The sequence below is a fragment of the Parasteatoda tepidariorum genome, chromosome 4, assembly GCF_982258835.1.
Source record: "Parasteatoda tepidariorum strain Cologne lab strain chromosome 4, Ptep-v5.0, whole genome shotgun sequence".
NCBI lineage: Eukaryota > Metazoa > Arthropoda > Arachnida > Araneae > Theridiidae > Parasteatoda > Parasteatoda tepidariorum.
In genome coordinates, this window is record NC_141758.1 from 63308765 (window position 1) to 63331745 (window position 22981).

At 30.0% G+C, this 22981-nt stretch overlaps 1 protein-coding gene across 3 annotated transcripts; it reads left to right on the plus strand.

The window, feature by feature from the left end:
• The first annotated feature begins 2924 nt into the window (after positions 1-2924).
• LOC107446868 (uncharacterized) lies at positions 2925-14945 on the plus strand. Of its 3 annotated transcripts, none has more exons than XM_016061649.4 (4): positions 2925-3212; positions 4388-4508; positions 6067-6864; positions 13905-14945. In XM_016061649.4, the coding sequence occupies exons 2-4, from the start codon at positions 4452-4454 to the stop codon at positions 14895-14897; spliced, it is 1848 nt and encodes a 615-aa protein (XP_015917135.2). In that variant the 5' UTR covers positions 2925-3212; positions 4388-4451; the 3' UTR covers positions 14898-14945. The 3 variants fall into 3 exon arrangements, with proteins under 3 accessions (XP_015917135.2, XP_015917143.2, XP_015917128.2); XM_016061657.4 differs by having other exon boundaries at positions 3143-3262; XM_016061642.4 differs by having other exon boundaries at positions 3156-3384.
• Positions 14946-22981: the final 8036 nt, after the last annotated feature.

Here is a 22981-nt window from a genome sequence, read left to right on the forward strand (position 1 = left end):
TTAAAAAGAGGACAAAGGAGTAAAAGGCCATAAAAATGAAATTTAAGAAGCAAAAGTACTTTTACCCATAGTGTGTAACATGAGGTGACTGTTTTTGAGGAGTCAAATAACTGTCTTTGTGGGTGGCTTGGCCACCAGAATTATATGCCAAAGTGGGTGGAAAGGAAATTTTTGAAGGTCAGGGGTGGCTTTGAAACCAATTTTTATCAGTGAAGGTTGCATTTTATTGCTCTTTCCACCAGGGAAGGGTAAAAGAGATGACGTTGGGATGAGATTTTCTTTTAATTATATAGAAAGTTATATGTAAAAGAAAAGTCTTTGTCTTACGAAAATTTTTTAGACAGTTTTTTTTTTCTAAAATTACCAATTTAACTTAATTTTATTTTCACGAATGTTTAAATTTCAATAAGGGCAAAGCAAATTATTCGCCTTTCAATTAAATTTCAGAGGAAAATAAAAGTTTTAATTTCAAAAATAGCTTTAAAGTAGAAAAAAAAACAGCACTTTTTTTCAAAAGTTACCAATTTAACTTGACTTCATTCTCTCGAATTTCCGAATTTCAGAAGTGGCTGAGAACACTATTCGCCCCCTCAATTAAATTTCAGAAGAAAAGAAATTAAAAAAAAAACTTTAACGTTGAAATTTTTTTTCTTCTAAAATTACCAATTTAGCTTTATTTTCACGAATGGCTTAACTTCAGAAGGGGCGAAGCACATTTTTCACTCCCTCAATTTAAATTCCCAGTAAAATAAAGTTTTTGATTTCGAAAATAACTTTAAAGTAGAAAAAAAATAGGGCTTTTTTTCTAAAGTTATCAATTTAACTTGACATTATTTTCACGAATGGCTAAATTTCAGAAGGGGCGAAGCACATTTTTCACCCTTCAATTAAATTTCAGAGGTTAATAAAGTTCTTAATTTCGAAAATAGCTTTAAAGTAGAAAAAAATGTGTGTCTTTTCTAAAGTTACCAATTTAACTTGGCTTCATTCTCATGAATGTCTAAATATCAGAAGGGGCTAAGCACATTATTCGCCCCCTCAATTGAATTTCAGAAGAAAATAGTGTTTTTTTAAAAAGAAAAAAGAAACTTTAAAGATGAAAAAGAGTTCTTTTTTTCTGAAACTACTAATTTAACTTAACTCTATTTTCACGAATGGCTAAACTTCAGAAGGGGTAAAGCACATTATTTGCCCCCTCAACTTAAATTCACAGTAAAATAAAGTTTTTGATTTTGAAAATATTTTTAAAGTAGGAAAAGAAATGGATATTTTTTTCTAAAGTTACCAATTGAACGTGACTTCATTCTCACGAATATCTGAATTTTATAACTGGCTAAGTACACTATTCGCCTCTTCAATTAAATTTAAGACAAAAATAATGTTTTTTTTAAAAAAAAAACTTTAAAGTTGAAAAAAAGTTCTTTTTTTTTACAAATTACCAACTTAATTTTATTTTCACGAATGGCTAAATTTTAGAAGGGGCGAAGCACACTATTCGCCCCCTCAATTGAATTTCAGAAGAAAATAGTGTTTTTTTTTCTTACATTTTTTTTTTTACAAAAGCTTCAAAGCTGAGAAAAAGTTCTTTTTTTTCTTCTAAAATTACCAATTTAACTTAACTATGTTTTCAAGAATGGCTAAATTTCAGAAGGGGCGAAGCACGTTATTCGCCCCCTCAATTTAAATTCACAGTAAAATAAAGTTTTTGATTTCGAAAATAACCTTAAAGTTGAAAAAGAAATGGTTATTTTCTTCTAAAGTTATCAAGTTAACTTGACATTATTATCACGAATTTCAAAATTTCAAGAGGGGCGAAGTACATTATTCACCCTTCATTTAAATTTCAGAATAAAATAAAGTTTTTTTTCTTAGAAAATCGCTTCAAAGTTGAAAAAAGTTTTTTTTCTTCTTTTAAGTTTACTAATTTAAATTGACTTTATTTTTGTGAATGTCTAAATTTCAGAAGGGGCGAAACGCAATATAGGCCTTTTTATTAAATTTCAGAAGACAATATGGTTTTCTTTTTGAAAAATAGCTTCAAAATTGAAAAGAAAAAAGATTGTTTTTCCTAAAATTACCAATTTTACCTGGCTTTATTTCTTGCCTTTATATTTATTATAACCTCTTACTTTAATTTCAGAGGAAAATTAGGTTTTTTACTAGGAAAATAGCTACAAAGTTCAATTAAAAAGTTACTTTTTTCTAAAATTTTACTTTTTGACTATTTTTTAATCGGAATTTTACTTGATTATATTTTCTCGAATGTTTAAATTTCAGGAGGGGCGATATATATTGTTTGCCCCCTCACTAAAATTTCAGAGGGGGCGACTGCCCCCTCTGCCCCCCCGGCTGGCACGCCACTGATTCATATAAATTATGAATTATTAAAAACTATAAAAAATCTTATTAAAAATAGTGATGCTTACTTTTATCATTATAGCTTGATTTGGAAAAGGATTAAAAATTTTGCACTTCCTAATTGTTAGAAATAAACAAACAAGCAAAAAAGCTGGGAACTATTAATTAATTCAAAAACTAAAAAGAAGAATTTAAAATTTGGCATTTCTTAAATATTAGAAATAAGCTAAACAAAACTTTCAAAACTTGTAACGACTAACAAATTAACTTGTATTATAATTCTCTCAAATCGTTTTGTTACAGCTCGATACTAAAGTATTGTTATGCTAATCACAATTCGTCGATTTCATTTCGAAAGACGATAAAAATTTATAAACTGCTGTTGAAATATTGTACACATTTTCACGATTTCTTAACCTTAAATTGAAATGTAAACACAACAACGCATTCTGTACGGGGTTACAACAATCGAAAGAGGATGTGTGGGTTTACCACAAATCTGGCGACAATCCCTAATATCGCGCCAAGTGCTCTGTATCATTGAGTCTTTGTAAATACGCAACCCGGTGAAGGAGCAACCAGCTGGGATCTCGAAATGGACGAAACTCAGATAACATTGAAATCCGTTTAAATCTTGGTGATATCGCTGGGGGGTGAGACACCCCTCTCACCCCCCCGTTGGCGACGGGCCTGCTTCTCCCCCTCTGACGTATGCAAGCGTTGAACACCAGTTACAACTAAAGCATGACGCAGCAACGTGTTAGACCAATCAACAATTTGTAGTAGAGCTGTACGTGAACACGCTGTTGGTCGTGAGCGGTGGATCCACCGGCGATTTCAGGGGCCGCCAAAATGTAAATTGCTTTAATTTATTTTTTTAAATTCTTCCTTAATAATTGCCTAGGTAATTTAAAATTTTAATGAATAATAATGCTTTTCTAAATTTGATCTAACAAGTAATGGAAAACGCAATAAGTTTGTATTCCTCCACGTGCACATATTTATTTTTAATTCCCTCCACTCCAGGTATTATTAAATTATTTTTGCCTTATATATCTTTTGTATAATCATAAATATTTTAATAATTTATCTACTGATTTTACTTTGAAAATGTAAATGATTATTGTCATATAAAAAAGTAGTGTTGAAAATCAACTCGGAGTATATTTTAATTGTAGCATTGATGATTTTATATTAATTCTTAAAATGATTTATGATTACTAATTTTATTTTTCTTAACATGCTCCGAATCTGGTTCTAAAATGATATTTTATTAAAATAAACTTTAGTAAATTAACTTTTAAAAGATAATTAATTGTTAATTTCATAAAATTGAATTTAGCAAAAATGTCTTTTTTTCAAGAGCTTAAAATAAAATTTATTTTTACACAACGAAATTTAAATAAGATATAATAATTAACAAAATTTAAGATTTAATAATGCTTGAACAGTCGACTGAATGAACAGTCGACTCAATTTTGGGTTTACGACTACTAATGTTCAACTCCATAGCCTTTGTAATTTTGACCAATCCAGAAGACAAGGAAACTCCTGGATCAGTACCCCCAGAGGTATAATTTGTTTTGGGAACATGGAGAACTTTGTGACTCGACAGATTTACCGTACATCAGTCACCATTTACTACACGGGGAGTCTTCGGCTGGCAGGGTTTGAACTCTTGGACATAGGTTCAGTGCCTTATCAACCAGACTAACCCTGCCTTCCCTGCACTTTTATTAACACAATTTTCTTGATTAATTGGAACGTATAAAAAAATACTTTGTCTAAAATGCATTTAAAGATTATTAGTTAAAATGTTTCTGCGCCAATTCGTCACGTATAATTTGTCATAATGTAATTCAAGGTAGGCGTAAATTGTAGCAATTTTATTTATGAACAACTTTTTCTGAGATCATTCGGGATAATCTGGTTCATCGAGAGTTTACTTTACAAATTAATAAGGTAAGGCTATAAAGTCGTGTAATTTCTGCATAGTGTTTGCTTACTAATAAATCTTTTTTCTATTTAGAAAACTAGTGTATACTTGGTTTAGTGAAAAATTTGTGTGGAAAATTTATCTGAAATTATATACGATGTATCGTCAGGCCATTCTGCAAATTCTCCCTAAATGGCATTTTTGGAACAACAGAGTAAGTAGATTTCTACTGTTAAGTAATTTAGGATCTTTGCACTAGTAAACCTAGTAACGATAATGAATCTGCTCAAGATGGACCTAACTTAAGCACATAAAAGGGAGGGGAAAAAAATTCCCGGCCCATCTCGATGTATGAGAAATGGAATTCAACGTAAAGGTGGTCTATCAACGCCTTCTATAACTGAAAGCCTCCACAAGGTTTTTTGTAGGTAGTCTGATCAGACCACTATGAAAGCAAACCAAGTAGAGAAAGAACAATTTAATATGAAATCTAATAAAAATTAGAAAGTGGTAGCAAATATATGTCAAATTTTTTTTTTTTCATTTATGAATATAATTGGTTTGTTTTATTTACTTGTCAACCACTATAGATTCAGTTCTAAAATATATATGATAAATTTCTCTCAAGTATTTTTAAAATAGAATTTGGGTTCATGCGCACAAGTAATTGGCTTTTTAAGTACTCTGCGCAGACTACTTGCAAGAAACCGTGTGGAAGCTTTCTGATGTAAGAGGTGGCGGCTCTATTTAGTGTTAAAATGTTTTCTTCAATGTAACGGAGCTTTCTAAATTGTAATGGCGTTTTATAAATGGAGTTAATGTAATTGCACTTTCAAATATAAAGGCGCATAAAGAAAGAATTCATTCTCGTAATTCATAATTTAATTACCATAATAACGAAATATGAACATTTATAGACTTAAAATAACGTTACACAAATCTCAACTTTTCCTGAAGGTGTAACTTTGGTTTAAATTTTACAGCTCTTTTAATGCAATAAATCCTCCTCGTGGCAAAAAATATCATTAAACTTTTCATTGACAAGTATTACCAGGTCTTAATTACAATTTTATTCTATATAGGCATGTTTTTCTCATGTTCTGAAAGGTGTAACTTAGGTTTAAATTTAACAGTTTTATTCTATATAGGCATGTTTTTCTCATGTTCCGAAGGTGTAACTTTGGTTTAAATTTTACAGCTAATTTAATGCAATAAAGCTTCCTCGGATAATTCAGGGGAAAAAATGTCATTAAACTTTTCATTGACAAGCATTACCAGGTCTTAATTATAATTTTATTCTATATAGGCATGTTTTTCTCATGCTCTGAAGGTGTAACTTTGGTTTAAATTTTACAGCTAATTTAATGCAATAAATCTTCCTCGGATAATTCAGGGGAAAAAATGCCATTAAACTTTTCATTGACAAGTATTACCAGGTCTTATCTTAATTATAATTTTATTCTATATAGGCATGTTTTTATCATGTTCTGAAGGTGCAACTTTGGTTTAAATTTTACAGCTAATTTAATGCAATAAATCTTCCTCGGATAATTCAGGGCAAAACTTTTCATTGACAAGTATTACCAGATCTTAATATAATTTTATTCTATATAGGCATGTTTTTCTCATGTTCTGATGGTGTAACTTTGGTTTAAATTTTACAGCTAATTTAATGCAATAAATCAACCTCGGATAATTCAGGGCAAAAAATGTCATTAAACTTTTCATTGGCAAGTATTACCAGGTCTTAATTATAATTTTATTCTATACAGGTATGTTTTTCTCATGTGCGACTTAAGGATAACTTTCAGAAGACCTTAGAAGTTATCAAGGAAAGCCACAGAGCCCATAAATTCTGTGGTATTCTCATAAACGCTAAAGAAGTCACTCAAGAATCTGATTGTATCTCTCTTCACCCTCCCGTAGAAATTACCCTGAACAAAGATGAGTTAGAAGCTCATTCAATTATCTGTGAGCTAAAAGAAATCATTCATAAAGATAAGCCTGAATATATTCTAATTGATACGATCTTAAAAGCACTTAGAAATAACTCTAATGAGACACGTCAGCAGCTTATTTCACTTCTCTTTAGTATTGATATGGTTAATTTCTTGAATCCCAAGAGCCAGAGTTCAAAAGAATACTTAAAATCTTTTATAAGTGATGTTGAATGCTTTTTTAGAATTGCAAATACGCTAATTCCTGATGAGTTTTTAGATACCCAAGGAGCTTTAAAAATGGTTGAAGCTAGATTATTTGATCATTTAGAGCAAAATATGTTAAATGATGGATGTCTGTCTTCAATCTCTTATCTGTATTCAATAGTGCCCCATGTAATTTTTGAGGAAGGTAATCACTCTAATGATCATAATAGAGAAATGGAAGCTTTAATGTCTGATGCTGTTTCACTAATTTCAACTAGGTTGTTACTACTGAACTGTGCCTCAAAATCTATTATAGAGAAATGTTTATTGGCACGAAGATTTTCACTTGCTATTGACAGAGATAATTCTGATTGTGAAGAGTTTTATTTGCAGCAGTTTAGAGATTGCTACTATTTTTTGGACAAGGTAAATATGAACTTTTTTGTAACAATGTTCTTGAACACTGACATACCGTTTACAGGGTTAGTCAAGCTTTACCTTCTGTAAAGCCCCTCGGTAGCCTCTCTATACAGCATTTTTGTCTTGATAGTTCGTTCACCAGGAGTTGGCACTTGGCTCCGCCTTCATCACGCGACGATCGCTATTTTTGAGAGAAGGATGTGAACAATCCTGAAAAAAGTTGTTATTTTGGCGACCGTATGACAAAAATATTTATTTCGCAATCTTTATGTACATTTTTTATTACATTATAACATTAAATATTTCATAAATCTGATGATATTTCTCTCTTTTTGAGTGAATAATTTGTCCTTTTTAAAACATTTTGCTGGGCACACAGCCGTTTTTGAATTTAAAATATATTTAATTAGATAGAGTAACGAAAGGTATAATAGCAGATGATAAAGCGAAGGAAGTGACTTAAAAAGAATTCACTGTTAGTGTTTGGCGTGCATTAACGGTTGTCTCAATTTTAAGCGCGGAGATGTTTTTCCCTCTTACTCCCGCTCTGAAATAAACTCTTCGTCCGAGGAGATGATGGAGCAACAAGTGTCAACTCCTGGTGAACGAACTACACTTTATCTAACAAAACTAATACTAATATAAAATTAATAATCCGTTTTTCCCCCTAGAAAAATCTTAAGACATTTGATTTGCGGGGTTCAGTAGGGAACCAAATAATTCACACAGAGTAGGTGGCCCTGAAGCCTGCCAGCGAAAACATAGTGCCACGTAGTTATAATCAGTTTTTCAACTTAGTCCCAGATTGTAAAATAATTATTACAGCAATTTTTTCAATTAAGCTAACCATTAGTTGTCAATAAATAAAAGGTTTGGTTGATAAACAATTATCGAAAAAGTACTATTAAATTAATCATTTATCTTGGGGATGATTTACATTTTAATTGAGTTTTAAGCATTGAAAATTATATCTTTAAACATTATTTTATCAAAAGTAAAATATTGAATTTATAGGCCGAGACGAAACAATAACTTTGTATTACGGAAAGTACTATTACTATTGCATTACCCTTTTTTTTCCATTTACAAAATTAACTCTATTGATATACAGTTATTTTAATGATGGCAACGACAACTGAAAAGCTTTTTTCGACAGTTGCGTTTCTTCCTTTTTAATAAAAAGAATTTAAAGCTGTAAAGCACAGGTATTACTTTTTAGTACTTTAGTATTATTTCGTATTTTTCTCCATTGAAATCTGTTATCAAATTTTAAACTTCTGTGAAAATAAAGCAAATCGGAGTTCCATGTTATCGTTTATTCAAAACCAAGAAGCGAAATCTACAGAAAATGAAATTGTTACGCTGATTGGATAATAAATTGAAATATGAATGCGAACCTCTGATTGGATGAAGACAAACTGAAATAGGGAGAAAAAAAAGTTGAGAATCGCATTAATGATTCAATGAACTGTATGCTTCTCTTAGCATTAAATGAATCATTAAGCCAAATGAATCGATCTTTCGAATGCATCCTATCTCTTAGCATTAATATTGGCCAAAGAGTTGATTTTTGTGTCGATTTTTTATACTTTAACATTACAGTATTTAAATGATTCTTTGAGCTGGTTGTTCGACTCATTTGAGCGATTTTATATCTTTTAACATTAAGAGATCTGTTTTGTGACACGAATCGATTCTTTTCAGTATTATCTTATCCTCTAACATTAATGGGTATTAACAGAGTGATGGGGGTTAAGAAGAGGGGCAAGTAACCTAAGTCATTTTTAGAAAAAGAGGACTTTTAAAAGGAAAAAAAAAAATTTTGAATATTCAATTCACATCTTAATGATTTCAATTATAAATATAAGTGTATAACCAGTAATTATGTTACACAGAAAATATATATATTTTTAAAATTTTTTTAAGGGGTGGGATGAGGCAATTTTTAAAATCTCTTTATGGAGGAGATCAGTCCTATGTCATACCACTCCATATAATTGTTTTTCAGTACTGTAGTTTGTCATTTGAAAATAAAGTTCAAATTGACAAACGATGAAATATTAAATTTTCATAGCTTTGTAAATTAGTAAAAAAAATTAATTTTAATAAAAAGAAATGTGTCGGTATATGTTTTTATCAATGCATTTTTGTTGTCTTCTTAAAACGAAAATTTAATTGGGCAGTGGAGGTACGGAATTTCCCCACCAGCCTTGGAGAAATGGGTACCCCGGGCTAATATAGATCGATTTAAAAGAATTGGTTGTACAGATTTTGAGTCTATTATTTTTAATTAAGCTTATTTTGATTATTAAAAAGTTTTTTTATCAAATTGAAAACGTAATTTAAATTATTTATTAATTTATTTCGCGTCATACATTTTGAATTTTTTACGTTATTATTTGTGAATTTACCGTTTAAGTTTTTACTAATATCCTTATTATTAATTATTGATTGTATTAATATTTTTAATATAAAGATCAATTTTATAACAAAAAAATATTTTTAATAAAATTGTATTTTTATACAAATATAACAACAATAAAAAGGCATTAAAACTGAAAAAAAAAATTTAGCATTACCTAGGACAGTAGATTTCAAACGGTGATCCACGAAACCTTAGGGTTTCGTAAAGATTTACAGGAGTTCTGATAGTGAGTACTTCTTACAGCCACAGACGGCTGACCACCCAACTGTAACAATCAGCTTCTGCACCCTAGAGTCCAAGGTCTAAGACAGAGGTTCCCAAATAGTGTTCCACATAACCCTATTATTCCGTAAAGATTTACAGGAGTTCTGATAGTGAGTATTTTTTACAGCCACAGACAGCTGACCACCTAACTGTAACAATCAGCTTCTGCTCCCTAAAGTCCAATGTCTGAGATAGAGGTTCCAAAATGGCGTTCCACAGAACCTTATGGTACCTCGGAAAAGCTACAGTGGTTCCGCGAGTTAATACTTTTTTATAGCTAATGATGAGTATTGAAACCTCAGATTATATTTAGATACAATCTATATATAATCTATCATAATTTATTTAATCTTTCGGTTACTTTAGGAAATTATTTCTAAATAAATGGCATTTTTTAAAATAAAATATAATATTTCTAACACCAATATAATGAATGAATTATGAAAACGACAAGCATTAGTAATTGTCATCACCCGTTTCCGATTAAAATAATTATATTCTTTAATAAAGAAATATGGTTCTTTAATAACCATTTTCAACGTTTGTTGCAGTTTTTCTAAATTTTCATTTCGAAGTAATTTATAATTCAGCTTATTTGAACTTATTTATATTATTTATTTCAATTCATTTATTTTTAACTTATGTACAGTCCGCAGAAAAAAAAAAAAACGAATTAGCCTGAATATTTTTTGTTCCAATGATCGGATTTTCACGAACAAAGTGTCAATCTTAATGATTCTTGAGGGTGACCTCAAATATCCCAATTAATTAGTGCTAACTATTAATTAAGTTACGAAATCAGACACAAAAACGTACTTTCTCTGAATAAACACACACACAAATATATATATACATATTTTTTACATATTTGGATTCCTTATCTTCAAAATATAGGGGGTAGCCGCAATCTAGGAAATATGGTCCCCATAGTTTGGTTAGGAGAGCGATTCAAAGTTTGGACCCTTTAATGTTAATTTCGTTTTTTGCGTTTTCAGTCATATTTTAAAAAACTAGTGAAGCAATTCAAAAAAAATTTGCTCCCACTCATAAAACTCATTTACCCAAAGATAATTTCATGAAAAAAATAATTTTTAATAATTATTATTTTTTATTATTTAATTAAATTGAAGATGAAAAAATTTTAACTTATTAGGTATAGATTTTTTTATACCATATTAATCTACATATTTTTCAATTGAAAAATCTAAAAGTTTCAACTGTTTTTATTTATTAGAAAATGAGAAAAATTAATTATTTTTAAAAAAATAATTTGGCGACAATGAAGAAATAATTAAATGGGGTGATTTATATTAAAATGAGATAAACTTAGGAAGAACTTGTCTTAGCACGCGTAGCGTAAAATTTCATTCATATTTTTTTCGCTAATAATCGTTTGCTAATCTTTTTATTTTTTTTAAACTATAAAATACGATGTTTCTTTTTTATTCCTCTAAAAATCTATTTGCAATTTAGTAAAGAAATTTAAATAAAACATTTTATTAAATAAAAAGCATTTTATTCAACGAATGTCTAGTTTTATAAAAGCATGCTTCTGATAGAATATGATTATACACCAGATTGTGCTTATTTAATGTGATTATTTTTTATTTTATAGTTTTTTTTCCTTAATAACTGATACAATTTCAAAAATATACATACGTATAAATAGATTTGGAATAAAATATTTATCAATTTCTTGAATATATATTTTATAAATATTAATAGAAATACGTAGTCAAGATAAGCATCTCTCACATTATCGCAAATTTCTCAACATCTTATAAAGTAAACTTACCAGTAAAGGAACACTTAAGCTTAGTTTGCCTTTAAAAAAATCATAAAAATTTCCAAATTTGTAATTCTAGTTGATGGCGTCGACATATTTGTTATTAAATGCAAATTACGTGAAATTTTTTTAGATAACTTACATAATATTGTTTTAAACTTTTGGTGGTTTGAATAATAAGTAGTAAGATAAGCAAGTGAAGGAAAAGTTCTTACCAGTGAATAAACACTAAATTTTCCAGTGAATGAACACTAAATTTTGAGAGTTTCTGAAGCTCTTTAGGAATTCATAGGTCATACAAATGTCTGAAAACAAGTTTTTTCTTGGAATATAACCGCATTCAACCACAGTTAACGTGGAAAATGTTTTTTTTTTCAGTCATGGAATGGAAAGTAAAATATGGTTGAATACAGAATTAAAAAAAATTGTTTTTCATTTTTTTCTCAGAGTTTAATAGTCCGTTCTAAATCATGAATGTTTATTATTGTGTAATCAGATGATGTTTTTATTATTATTATAATAATAAAAACACTTTTTTGTTTAATCTTTTCCCCATATTTTTAAAGTTTTTTTTAAATCTTTTTAATTATTTTTTTTTCTCTTCGTCATACTTTCTGCTTTAACTTTTTTTTAAGCTCTTTCAATCTCTTTAAATTTTAGATCTTTTTCTTAAGCTAATGCAAAAAAGTAATTTATTTCTTTTGATTTAACCTTCCTCTTTTTTCCAAATGTTTGGCCAATGTAAATGTATCTTCGAAATTTCTTTTGATTTTCCAGTACCATTGCTAGAATTCCTCACTGGATAATAAATGAGAAAAAGGAGTTTCGAAGTTTGAGTAAAATCCATCTCTCATTGACTTATATCTAGTGGGTCTTCAGCAGTACTTACCATTTACTTATGGAACCAATTGTTTTTGCAACTAACAATGCCTCAAGAGGACTTATATCAAAATCAGTTTTCAAGATACTTTCATTATCAAAGTTAGTTGTATCAGCTTCAGTGCCAAAATTTGATTAACCAAATGTTCTTTCTGAAATAAATTCTTCCATATTGAGAAAAGCACAGGACATTGGATATTTGGGAAATTAAACTTTTCTGTCAACGTTCCTTTAAAAATTTGCAACATAACTTGTGAGATTTCCTTCTCAAGCTTCTGAAGAAATAGTGCATGTTATTCTCGAAGCATGTGTTTTGTTGATAAGCTGCCTTGCTCATTAACTCTTGGTGTTTGTTTTGCCTGCATTTGTTGTCAACGTTTTCTACATCGAATGGAAAAATATCGCACTTCATAAAAGCATTTGAACTTCATCAGTTGATGCCTCAAAATCTTATTTAAAAATGAATGTAAAATTCTCTCGGCATATTGTTTTACAATTCTTTTGCTTTCCAGATCTAACGGGAGATTTCCATGAATTAGGTGGAAAGCTAAACCAGAGAATTTGTTTTGATGAACAAAACTTGCTCGGTTTCAAATTGATATGAGATTTATCCCTAACCAGAAGAAGCAAAATAGGGAATTTAGTAGCATTTTTAATTAGCCATGGGTAGAAACATTTGCAATATATTTGTAAAATGTTGCTGCGGTCACCGTTTCATTTCATGAATCGCTTTTTCTAATGAAATATATAGCAGGGACTGATTCTGAAGTACCTCAAAGAATTCTTCAGAAAGGAAAAACTACCAATGAAGGTACTTTTTCTTTCCTAGGTACTATAAAATACAAATCCTCATAATTTTTAGGGCCAAAGATTTTTCCCGTTTAAGGGCAGTATTCAATTCTCGTTTAGTTCGCATTGTAAATACAATCACTTTCTAAAAGGATGCCAGGGCTACTTCCCTCCTAAAGATTCCTCTAAAGTTCTTCAGACCAGGCCTGAAAGCGAGACTGAAAAGAAAAATACTGGTTGGAGAACTGTTTCACAGCCGACCCAATTTCATGGGTTTACGACTACTAATGTTCAACTCCGTAGACCTGTAATTTTGAACTGGCCGGCGAGGATCGAACCCACGACCTCTTGGATATGGGCCCAGCGCCCTACCGACCAGGCTGTGGATGTCGTTTTCCTACCAGTTTCCGTTATGACGTTAAAGACCGCAATAGGATAATAATTTATCTAATTATTGGCACAAAAGCCAGCGAAGAAATTTTCTATTTAAGCTTTTATTATTATATTTAATTAGTTTTGTTTTCGATCAGTAAACATAGTTTATTAAGGTGTCTAAGGTATGGTGTTTCCCAAAGTTCGGTACGCGTACCCACAGGGCTACGGGAAAAGTTTAGCAGGGGTGCGAGTTCTTATGTGAAATATCTTGCAACAAACGAAAATTTCAAAATATTTTATTTAAAAACAAAGCTATTTTTATAGCCATCAAATCTTGAGAAACTAATTTTTGACATGCTTAAATTGCGAAGAAATTATTTATTTCCTCGAAATAAGTTTTTCAATTTTTAACTTAAATATTTTTCACAAAATTTCAAAACACCACTCCAACGAAGAAAATCTGTAATTTAGACCTTGGCCAAGATTTAGACAGTCATTATTTTTATACTATTTTTTGTTTCGTTTTAGGTGCCTTTTTATTATATGTCAAGAAAAGAGAGACTCCTGCAGTACTTGAAAGACACTAAGAGTAGTAACAATGCCTGGGAGTTTTGTGAATTGCTTAGCTCTATAAATAAACTTAATTCTGATATTGATACGAATAAAAAATCTTTAAATAGTGATTTAATTATGAATCGTCTTAAAGACATAATTCATACTGAAAAGCCTGAATATAACATAAATAAATTTATCCTGATGTCCCTAGAGAATAGAACTCATGACTTAAAAGAAGTAAGTCAGTTTATATCTCGATTTCTTTTGGATATTGATAACTTTGACTGTGGAAAACAGAATTCAGAAGAATATTTAATGCATTTCATACAAGAATTAGAACGTCTTATTAATTTGCATGGTTATAGTATTGCTAATTTTTATGGTTATAATATGCATGACAGAAAAAATTTCAATGCTTTAGAAAAAATTTCTACTACTTTAATGTATATTACAAGGAGCTGTACAGCAGACCTTCTAAGAGCATTATGCCATAAATACCAATTGCATTTCTTCGACGAAGAGAAGAAAAAAATTGGATTTTTGATGGTAGATGCTATTACACCTATTGAAAAATTTGGGTGTAGAACCAGTGGTATTCAAGGGCACGGTAAGATAAAAAGTTTTTTGTTGTTACGAAGATCCTCCCTTCAGTATTTCAGAGATTTTTTTGATTCATTTCCTGTTGATGAAACTCCATTAAAACGTTTTGATATGAACAGGATAGATTTGTGCATCGAGAAATTAGATAGGGATATTGATAATATGTGTAAAGATGCTGAATTTTGGGCTTATCTGGAAGATGAGGATGATGAGGGTTATATCACTGATTACGGGGAACACGATGACCTCGAGGAGTATGGCGCATCTACAATGCCTGAATCACATGTGTGGTGGGCTAAGTGTTCTCAAACCCTAAATCGTTTAAGGATAAATAAATTTCTTTATCAACTTTGTTATTTCTCTTGAGCTGTAATACGACATTCTAATAAAAAGAAATTTCTGTATGTAACAGTACTCTGGATATTAAACTTTGTTGTTGTTATGAATATAGGGCTGCCTTTGGCGACTAAATCGACTGTTTTAAAGCAATATTAACTAGGGCGACTATTTTAGTAGAAATATGAGTAAAAACAACTAATTTACAGTGAGTTGCGTAAAATCGGCGACTTTTTTTAGCCAATTAGCGACTAAAATGAAGAATAGCTTCTTGAGTTTCCCCCTTTCCCCACTTTTTTTCGCAGCGCTTTCGTTTTATCCAAACTTTATTCTTCCTCAGTCAAAAGCAAGACAGACATGTTTTACCAATCAGACTAATGGAATTGAATTGCTCCTCCTGCTTCAGGAAGCTTATGTAATATCTCTGAGGATTACGTTTTCCCCCCCTCTTTTAATTTAAACGAAGAGGCAAAATTAAAACAAATTGTCTTTAAATACACAAAATGTGTAGTTAATTTTTTAGAGCGATTTAGAATAGAAATATATATATATATTAGGTGATTCTGAAGAAATATGACAATTCACTGTCCCTTGCTCCAAGATCTAATACTATAATTCTAAAAGAACTTTTTTAAAAAAATATTAATAAATAGCATTGCTGTTAGCATTTTAAAATGACTTTGCATAGCATTGACTGTTTTGTATAGTTAAAAAATTTAATTGAACTTCAAAATTTCATGTTTTTGTTATGTCCCAACAATATCTCCAATAATAACTAGCTTCAAAACTTCCAATAAATTTTTCAATATCTAATTTTTTTTATCTCAACTGGTGTAAGCATTTCTAGAATAAACGCAGAGGGTATTATTTACAAAAACTTCGTTTAAAGTAATTTGTTTGTCCCAAGAAAATCTGTCATTTTCTAGGCTACTTTTATTTCGTGGTTTATAACCAAAATAGATAGAGCCATCAATCAATATCTTATGTTAATAGATTGATTAGATACCCTCCTATCTGAGCATGTCTAGTTGCATGAATAAAGAACCAATTTTCTGGTTTAACCCTTTATATCTCAACATCTCTGATTTTGATAAAAATTACTCATACATCATTCTAAGCATGTAAAAAATAATAAAAAAAATTTACAACATAAAATAAAATAAATATTGGAAAAAATTTGATTGTTGCATTTCTGCAATATTAAGCAAAATGACAAAAAAGTGCTTTTTGCATTCCTGCAACATTGTGAAAAATGGCACTAAGATTGAAAGATTCAAAAATTTTAATTCATATGAAAATTTTTAAAACAGTTGTTACTTTTGTTGCAACAAAGTCCTACACCACTTTTCTCACAAATAGTTTGTGTAAATCTTTGGATTTTGGGTATTTGCATCTGATTCTTTTGTTAGCCCAATTAGGCCAGTGCCCAATTTCATCTTGACGCACTGGTTTTGGCAGACAATCGCCGAAATCGTCCTTCAAAATTTGTTGGGGGAAAGACATAGGCTTTTTGTGTATGTTGCAGATATGCAACACGGTGATATAAAGGGTTAAAATCTATTTCAAAAATTTTTTCAAGGTGAGTAGGTTTTTGTGTTGTCATTTTTCTGGCTTCTTGAAATTATTAATATCATAAACTACATAGATTTTTCTGAGTTATTTTTAGAAATCCTGTTTTTTTCTGCAGAATATAAACGTCTTAGGCCAAAATATTAAAGTAAAGTTATATGCTATAAAGTGACGAATTTTTCATTATCCTGGCTTATGAATGACAGGACATTGAAGTGTTACCAGAAATTTTTTTGCCTGCTAATACTGTAAGGAGGGAAAGGAAATATTAACCTAATACCAATTTTATGTATGATTGGATGTAATCAAAGTTATTTATTTATTTAATGATTGATTATTATACACAATTTTATTCTGTACATATCAGCTACAAAAATTTTTTTTGATTATTTCTACAGCGGATAAAAATAATTAATTTAAGTAATTTATGGTCCATCTAACATAAAGCTTAAGTTGAGTTACTTACTATTAACTTAAAATAACTGTTTTTTTAACTTCTAAGCTAATATGTCATTTTCCTGGCATTCAAGATTTGGCGAATTTCTATTTTATTTTTCTCTCGAGCAAATGTCAATAAACTACACTGCTATCTGTAAGATATTAATAAGTGTAACTAAAGAAGTGTAAAAAAAATGTTAGATTACTTTGAAGACTTTAAATTTGAAGAAATTTTTTGGTCCAATTGTCATGTTTAAAAAGAATCACCCACATATTCGTTTTGAGGAATTGTGATCGTAATTTTTTTGATCAGCATTAAATTCGGAAATGCGTCAGTTATGAAAACTAAAAACTTGATAGATGAATTAAATTGCAATATTTCTTTTTTTTTTCAAATGTCTAATTTAAGCAGCTGCAAATTAGAGCTGAGAAGGGAAAGTCGAGTTTCCAATTAATCTGTTCTGTAGCAGATAAAAATAAAACTCCCAAGTAGTACCTAATATTAGAAAATATCAGAAAACCGATAAAATCTAATGTTATCTTGCACAACTTCTAATATTAGAAAGATACAAGGGGTCGCTGTTTGCTCTGCATTATATAATATTAGATTCTTTGCAAAGTAATATTATCTAGCGTTCTTCGTAGTATTATTTTGCATTAGTTTTAATGCTATATAATATTAGATTTTGAATTTTCAAGACTAAAATTTTCTAAGTTTTCAGATGAATCCTTATTAATTTTCAAGTCTTAAATTTTAAAATGCATTCTTAATTTTTTTTTTAGAAATTAGCCTATTTTATCAAAATCTGAATTGAGTTAGTTTTGTAAAACTTGTGAAACATGCTTTATAAAAGTCGTAACTTAAGCCATTTGTAATTTCCTATTTATCATTCATTATTTATATTCTGAAATAATATAATGAAAAACCACACTACATAAATAAAGTTAAATTTACATCCAATTTGAGTTGAAATTTACCTTTATAACTTCTAAAAATATTAAAATAAAATATTTTGATTTTTTAAATTACCTTTTGTAACAATCGAGACAATAAAGAAAATTTAAAAATATTCAAATTACTTACTTGCATAAATTTTTCACTGAAATTAAATAGAAAAATACTTACGTAACTTAATCCTTTTAGAAGCTGAAATTTTACTTAACAAAACACTTGAAGCAAAACTCAAAGGCACGCGTAGAAATATTTTCTGGGAGTGCAACCAGGAAAGCCTTTGTGAATTTTAATTAAAAATTTTGCCACTTATTTTTTGCAATGAAAAAATAACTTCTGCTGTGTCAATGTGAAATTGGTACATCAGAAATTTTTACGATTTGATAATTAGTTTAAGGTACTATGTATTAACCAACAATTTTAGCCAAAAAATTCAGGTAACATTCAAATTTCGAAACCAAAAAAGTAGTAAATTTTGTATTAATGAAAATTAAATTTGCACTTATATTTAATTGCGCACAAGAAAAGACGAAAAAACGTAACATCTTTTTTTTACTATAAGCTGCCTTCACTATTAATGATAAAAGTTTTACTACTATCAGTTACTTTTTGAGAATATTGCAATCACAAAATTTTTGTTCAAAAGCAATCACTTCGATTGTTTGTATTTTTCTGATAAGAGATTAGGCATTAATAACATAATAAAACAAAAATAACATTACATATAAATGTCTGAAATGGGATTTTTTTAAAAAGAAAGAAGATGCAATCGCCCAACATGTTTTCACAAAGTACATACAAACCTCACAGATGAAAGTTTAAGCATTATTCTTTTCTACATTGATTGGTAATTTTTATTAAAATGTAAATGTTATTCAGCTTAAGATGAAATTTTTAGGATTAATTTATATATTATTTTAAACTCGATAAAAATAAAATAGCAAGCTATTTGTCTCAAATTTCAAATGAATAATTACGTGAAAATTTTCTCCATTTAAATGTTATTCAGCTTGAAGTCAAAGAAATTTTTAAGATTCAAATTATTTTACAATTATATTATTTTAAACATGATAAAAATAAAAAAGCAAACTTTTCGTCTCAAATTTTAAATGAATAATCATGTGAAAATATCTGAAATTAAAATAATGAAAACAATGTTGATAATAAAAATACTTAAAATTTTGAGAGACATAAATCAGCGTTAAAAGAAAATGTTTCCGGTATCATGCTGACTGATTAAAATAACAAAATTTTAAATATATTCAACTGTTTTCATGACACTTAAGCACTTATAAAGATTTGCTAACTTTACATTTTATAAAATTTTATCAGTACACATATCATACTTGACAAATCAAATTTTTTAAAATGTTGAAGATTTATTACAAAGGCGTAGCCACAAATTAAAAATTTTGTACTTTAATAATTAGTAACCACAGCATTCTAATTATGTGAAAAGACTATATTGCATATTTTGCCACGATGGCTCAGTGGTTAGGGCGTTCTCCTTCTAATGAGGGGAACCGAGTTCGAATTCCAGCACCGATCACAGTGGTGACGAGAAATATCCTCAGTGGTAGACGGATGAAGGATTAAAGTCTCTTTGCCGTCAGGCTAACCGTAGGAGGTTCTCGTGGTCTTCCTCTTCATATAACGCAAATGCAGATCAGTTCCATGAGAAAGTACTCCACAAAGGCAAATTTCTCCCAATACTTGATCCAGGAATTCCCTTGTCTTCTGGATTGGGTTCCAAATTACAAGGCTACAGAGTTGAACATTAATAGACGTAAACCCAAAAATTTAATCGGCTGTTCAATGAGGGTTATAAAATAAAATATTACATATGTTAAATGATTTAGTGCTTACATTTGTTCAAAGAGCATTTTAAAGTACTCAGTTGCAAAGGATTAAAAATAAATAAATAATAAAATAAAATGAATTTAAGAATAAATTATTTTAAGTATATTTAAACAATCTAAACTTAGAGTTTCATGAAAAAATTGAAATAAAATAAAATTTTTTTTAAATTTTGGAAAGTTATTGGGGGGGGGGGGGCACGTGCCCAGCTAACTCTTTCCAACATTATACATAGTTTTTGGTCCCTTCAATCTCTTAGCTTCTGACTGTCTTAATTGTGTGTAACTTGATCCTTGATAGAGGGAGAGGGAAGGGAAGTAAGAAAGAGTCTGTCTTAGAAAACAAGAATAAAATATTTCATTCGAACTTTTTCAAAAGTATAATTCTTAAAATTCAAACAATATTCATAGATAACTAATAATAAAAACAAATTGCTTTAAAATCTGATATAAATGAATTTACATGATTTCTCTCAACAGAACTGAAAACGTTGGTTTAGTCAGGCACTTCAAGGTAAACCAGTTGCCCATGATTATGATGCATTGTGACGAGAAAGAACTTGAAAAAAAAAAGGATGATGCTACAACAATCAATAAATTCATAATATGCAAAAAATTATACAATGTTTGATCATTAAATGAAAATTATGACACTTATATCGCACTCCTTCCTACTTTTAACAATTTACACAGAATTTTAAATTGTCACATAGAAGCTATGAGGAGTAAAAGTCTCACTCTCTTTTTTTAACAAAAGACGAAAAAAGAATTGTAACCAAAGAAAGGGATGCCAACTTTCAAAACATTTTGCAGAAAATTTATATCCTTTTAGGTATTAAATGTAAATATATATGTATATCTTGACAAAAAACTGACAACATTTAATAAACTTTAAAATGCACTTGAAAGACTGTGGGAATCGCGAGTCAGTTGTTGAAAAGATCGAATTTTGGGACTTTTCTGAAAGTCCAACTTACACATTATTAAAATTTTCACAATTCTAGGAACATAGTAATTTAATAAAAGTCGTAAAATTTTAATTAATCTTGTATTAATTTTTCCATTTTTTTTCTTTCAATTTGCAATATTGGCGAGAGGTAGTACACAGCAGAACTCTTTATAGACAGGGACAGTGATGACGTCAAACGCTGCGTCCTTCCAAACATTTTTTCGAACGAACCATTTCAATGGCATTTCCTATGTGAATTTAAGACGGCAAGATTTTTAGTTTATTATTGAAATAAATACATTTATATAGCGCTTCTAAGGGACTTATTCCTAATTTAAGTAGTTTTCTTTATACGGGGTATCAGTAGATTTTACGAGTTAAGTGCATTAAATGCTATAAAAAAAGTTTCAAAATGGTTATGTGTTTCGCTCCAGATTGTAAGCATTATAGTGAAAAGAATGGATGCAAACTTAAACATAAACTTTTATTTAACATTCATATTTATTAATCTATGTATTCACATAGGTGTTTAAATTTTACTTATTTAATAATATTAATTTCACATGCATTTCAAATAAATATAATTCAAATTTTTAAGAAATTTTTTAATTTACAAACTTAACTCTTTTTTAATTAATGTATGTATACATATTTAGTTATACAGCTTTTATATTTGGCAAATGTTACTGTTATCACTGTTCGACACTAATTAATTTGATTTCTAGGCTGGTTCGTTTGATAACAAATGAATAAAATAGCGATTGGACTGCATTAAAGATTTTATTATCATTGGTGCTACGAGCACGCTCATGATATAAGATCAACAAACAAATTTCGACTGATAGGGTTTCAAGAAACGGTGGCGAGGATGCTAAGACAAGGATGCCAAGTTGGCGCTATATTTCTGAGATATTGAACATCCACCCGCCGTTGAATATTCAATAAACATACAAATTAGCACAAAAATGGTACATAAACATATTCCAATATAAAACTTAGAACTTTGAATAAATGCTGGAGGTACACATAATGAGAAAAAAATTAACATATATATTTTTTAATTGTCCAATGGCAAAATGCACAATTTACTAATGCTACGTTTAATAATTCCTTTGCTTGTTTTAATCTCCGCTACTCTGACCCTAGCATCCGTTCCAGGAAATAGCTTTAAAATGCGTCCCAAGCTCCACTGATTTACAGGAAGATTATCCTCCTTTATCAAAACCATCGCATTTAAATTTATGTTCGTTTTCTCTACCTTCCATTTTGATCTTTGTTGCAAATTGTTCAAATAATCGCGAGACCGTTTAGTCCAAATGTATTGAACAATTTTTGTCAACCTTTGCCATCGAGAAAGTCGGGTTTCCGATTTATCCAACAAACTTGGTTCAGCTATGGTAGTTATGGACCTTTCAACCAAAAAATGCCCAGGTGTTAGAACATCCCGGTCATCAATATCATCTGACAAAGGTGTTAATGGCCGAGAATTTAGGATTCCTTCGACTTGTGTTGTTATTGTAAGTAATTCCTCAAATGCTAATTTTAGATTTCCTGCAGCTCGTTTTAAGTAAAACTTAAAGGATTTGACCCCTTCCTTCCAGAGACCCCCGAAATTAGGAGCTCTGGGAGGAATAAAATTCCAAACTATCCCTTCAGATGCCAAATAGGATGCTAGTTTTTCGTCTGGAAACCTAGTTAAATTCTGCAATCGCTGCAATTATCTACTAGCCCCAACAAAGTTTTTTTGCATTATCATGTGATATTGTGGCACATTTGCCACGCCTAGCCACAAAACACTTTAAGGTAGCAAGAAAAGCATCAGTTGTTAAATCGGAAACCACTTCTAAGTGAATCGCCTTCGAGGCTAAACACACAAATATTGCAACATAAATCCGTTGGAAATTCCATTTCCTCTGGGGTTTATATTTAATTTAAAAAGGGCCGCAATAATCAACACCAGAGTGCAAAAAAGGATAATTAGGGTCTACTCTTTCTCGAGGCAAGGTTTGATTTGATAGAAGGGGCTTATGTTTAAAACAAACTATGCATTTATGAACAATTTTCGAAGCTATCGATCGACCACGAAGTGGCCTTTCTCTCGTTCAATATAATAACGCTTGAGGTCCTAAATGGAGATTTTTGCTATGAGTCATTTACAATTTAGTGAAAGGATGGTCTGCAGGAAGTATAACTGGTTTCAGCACGTTATTTCGTTTTTGGAGCGAGCTATAGCTGCGATCGGTTATAGGGGTGTTTCACCGAACATACCACTTTACCCCCACCCCTACAGAACGAAAGGAACTCCTGAGGTAGGTATACTGACATCGAAAACAAGTACAGGGGTTAACAT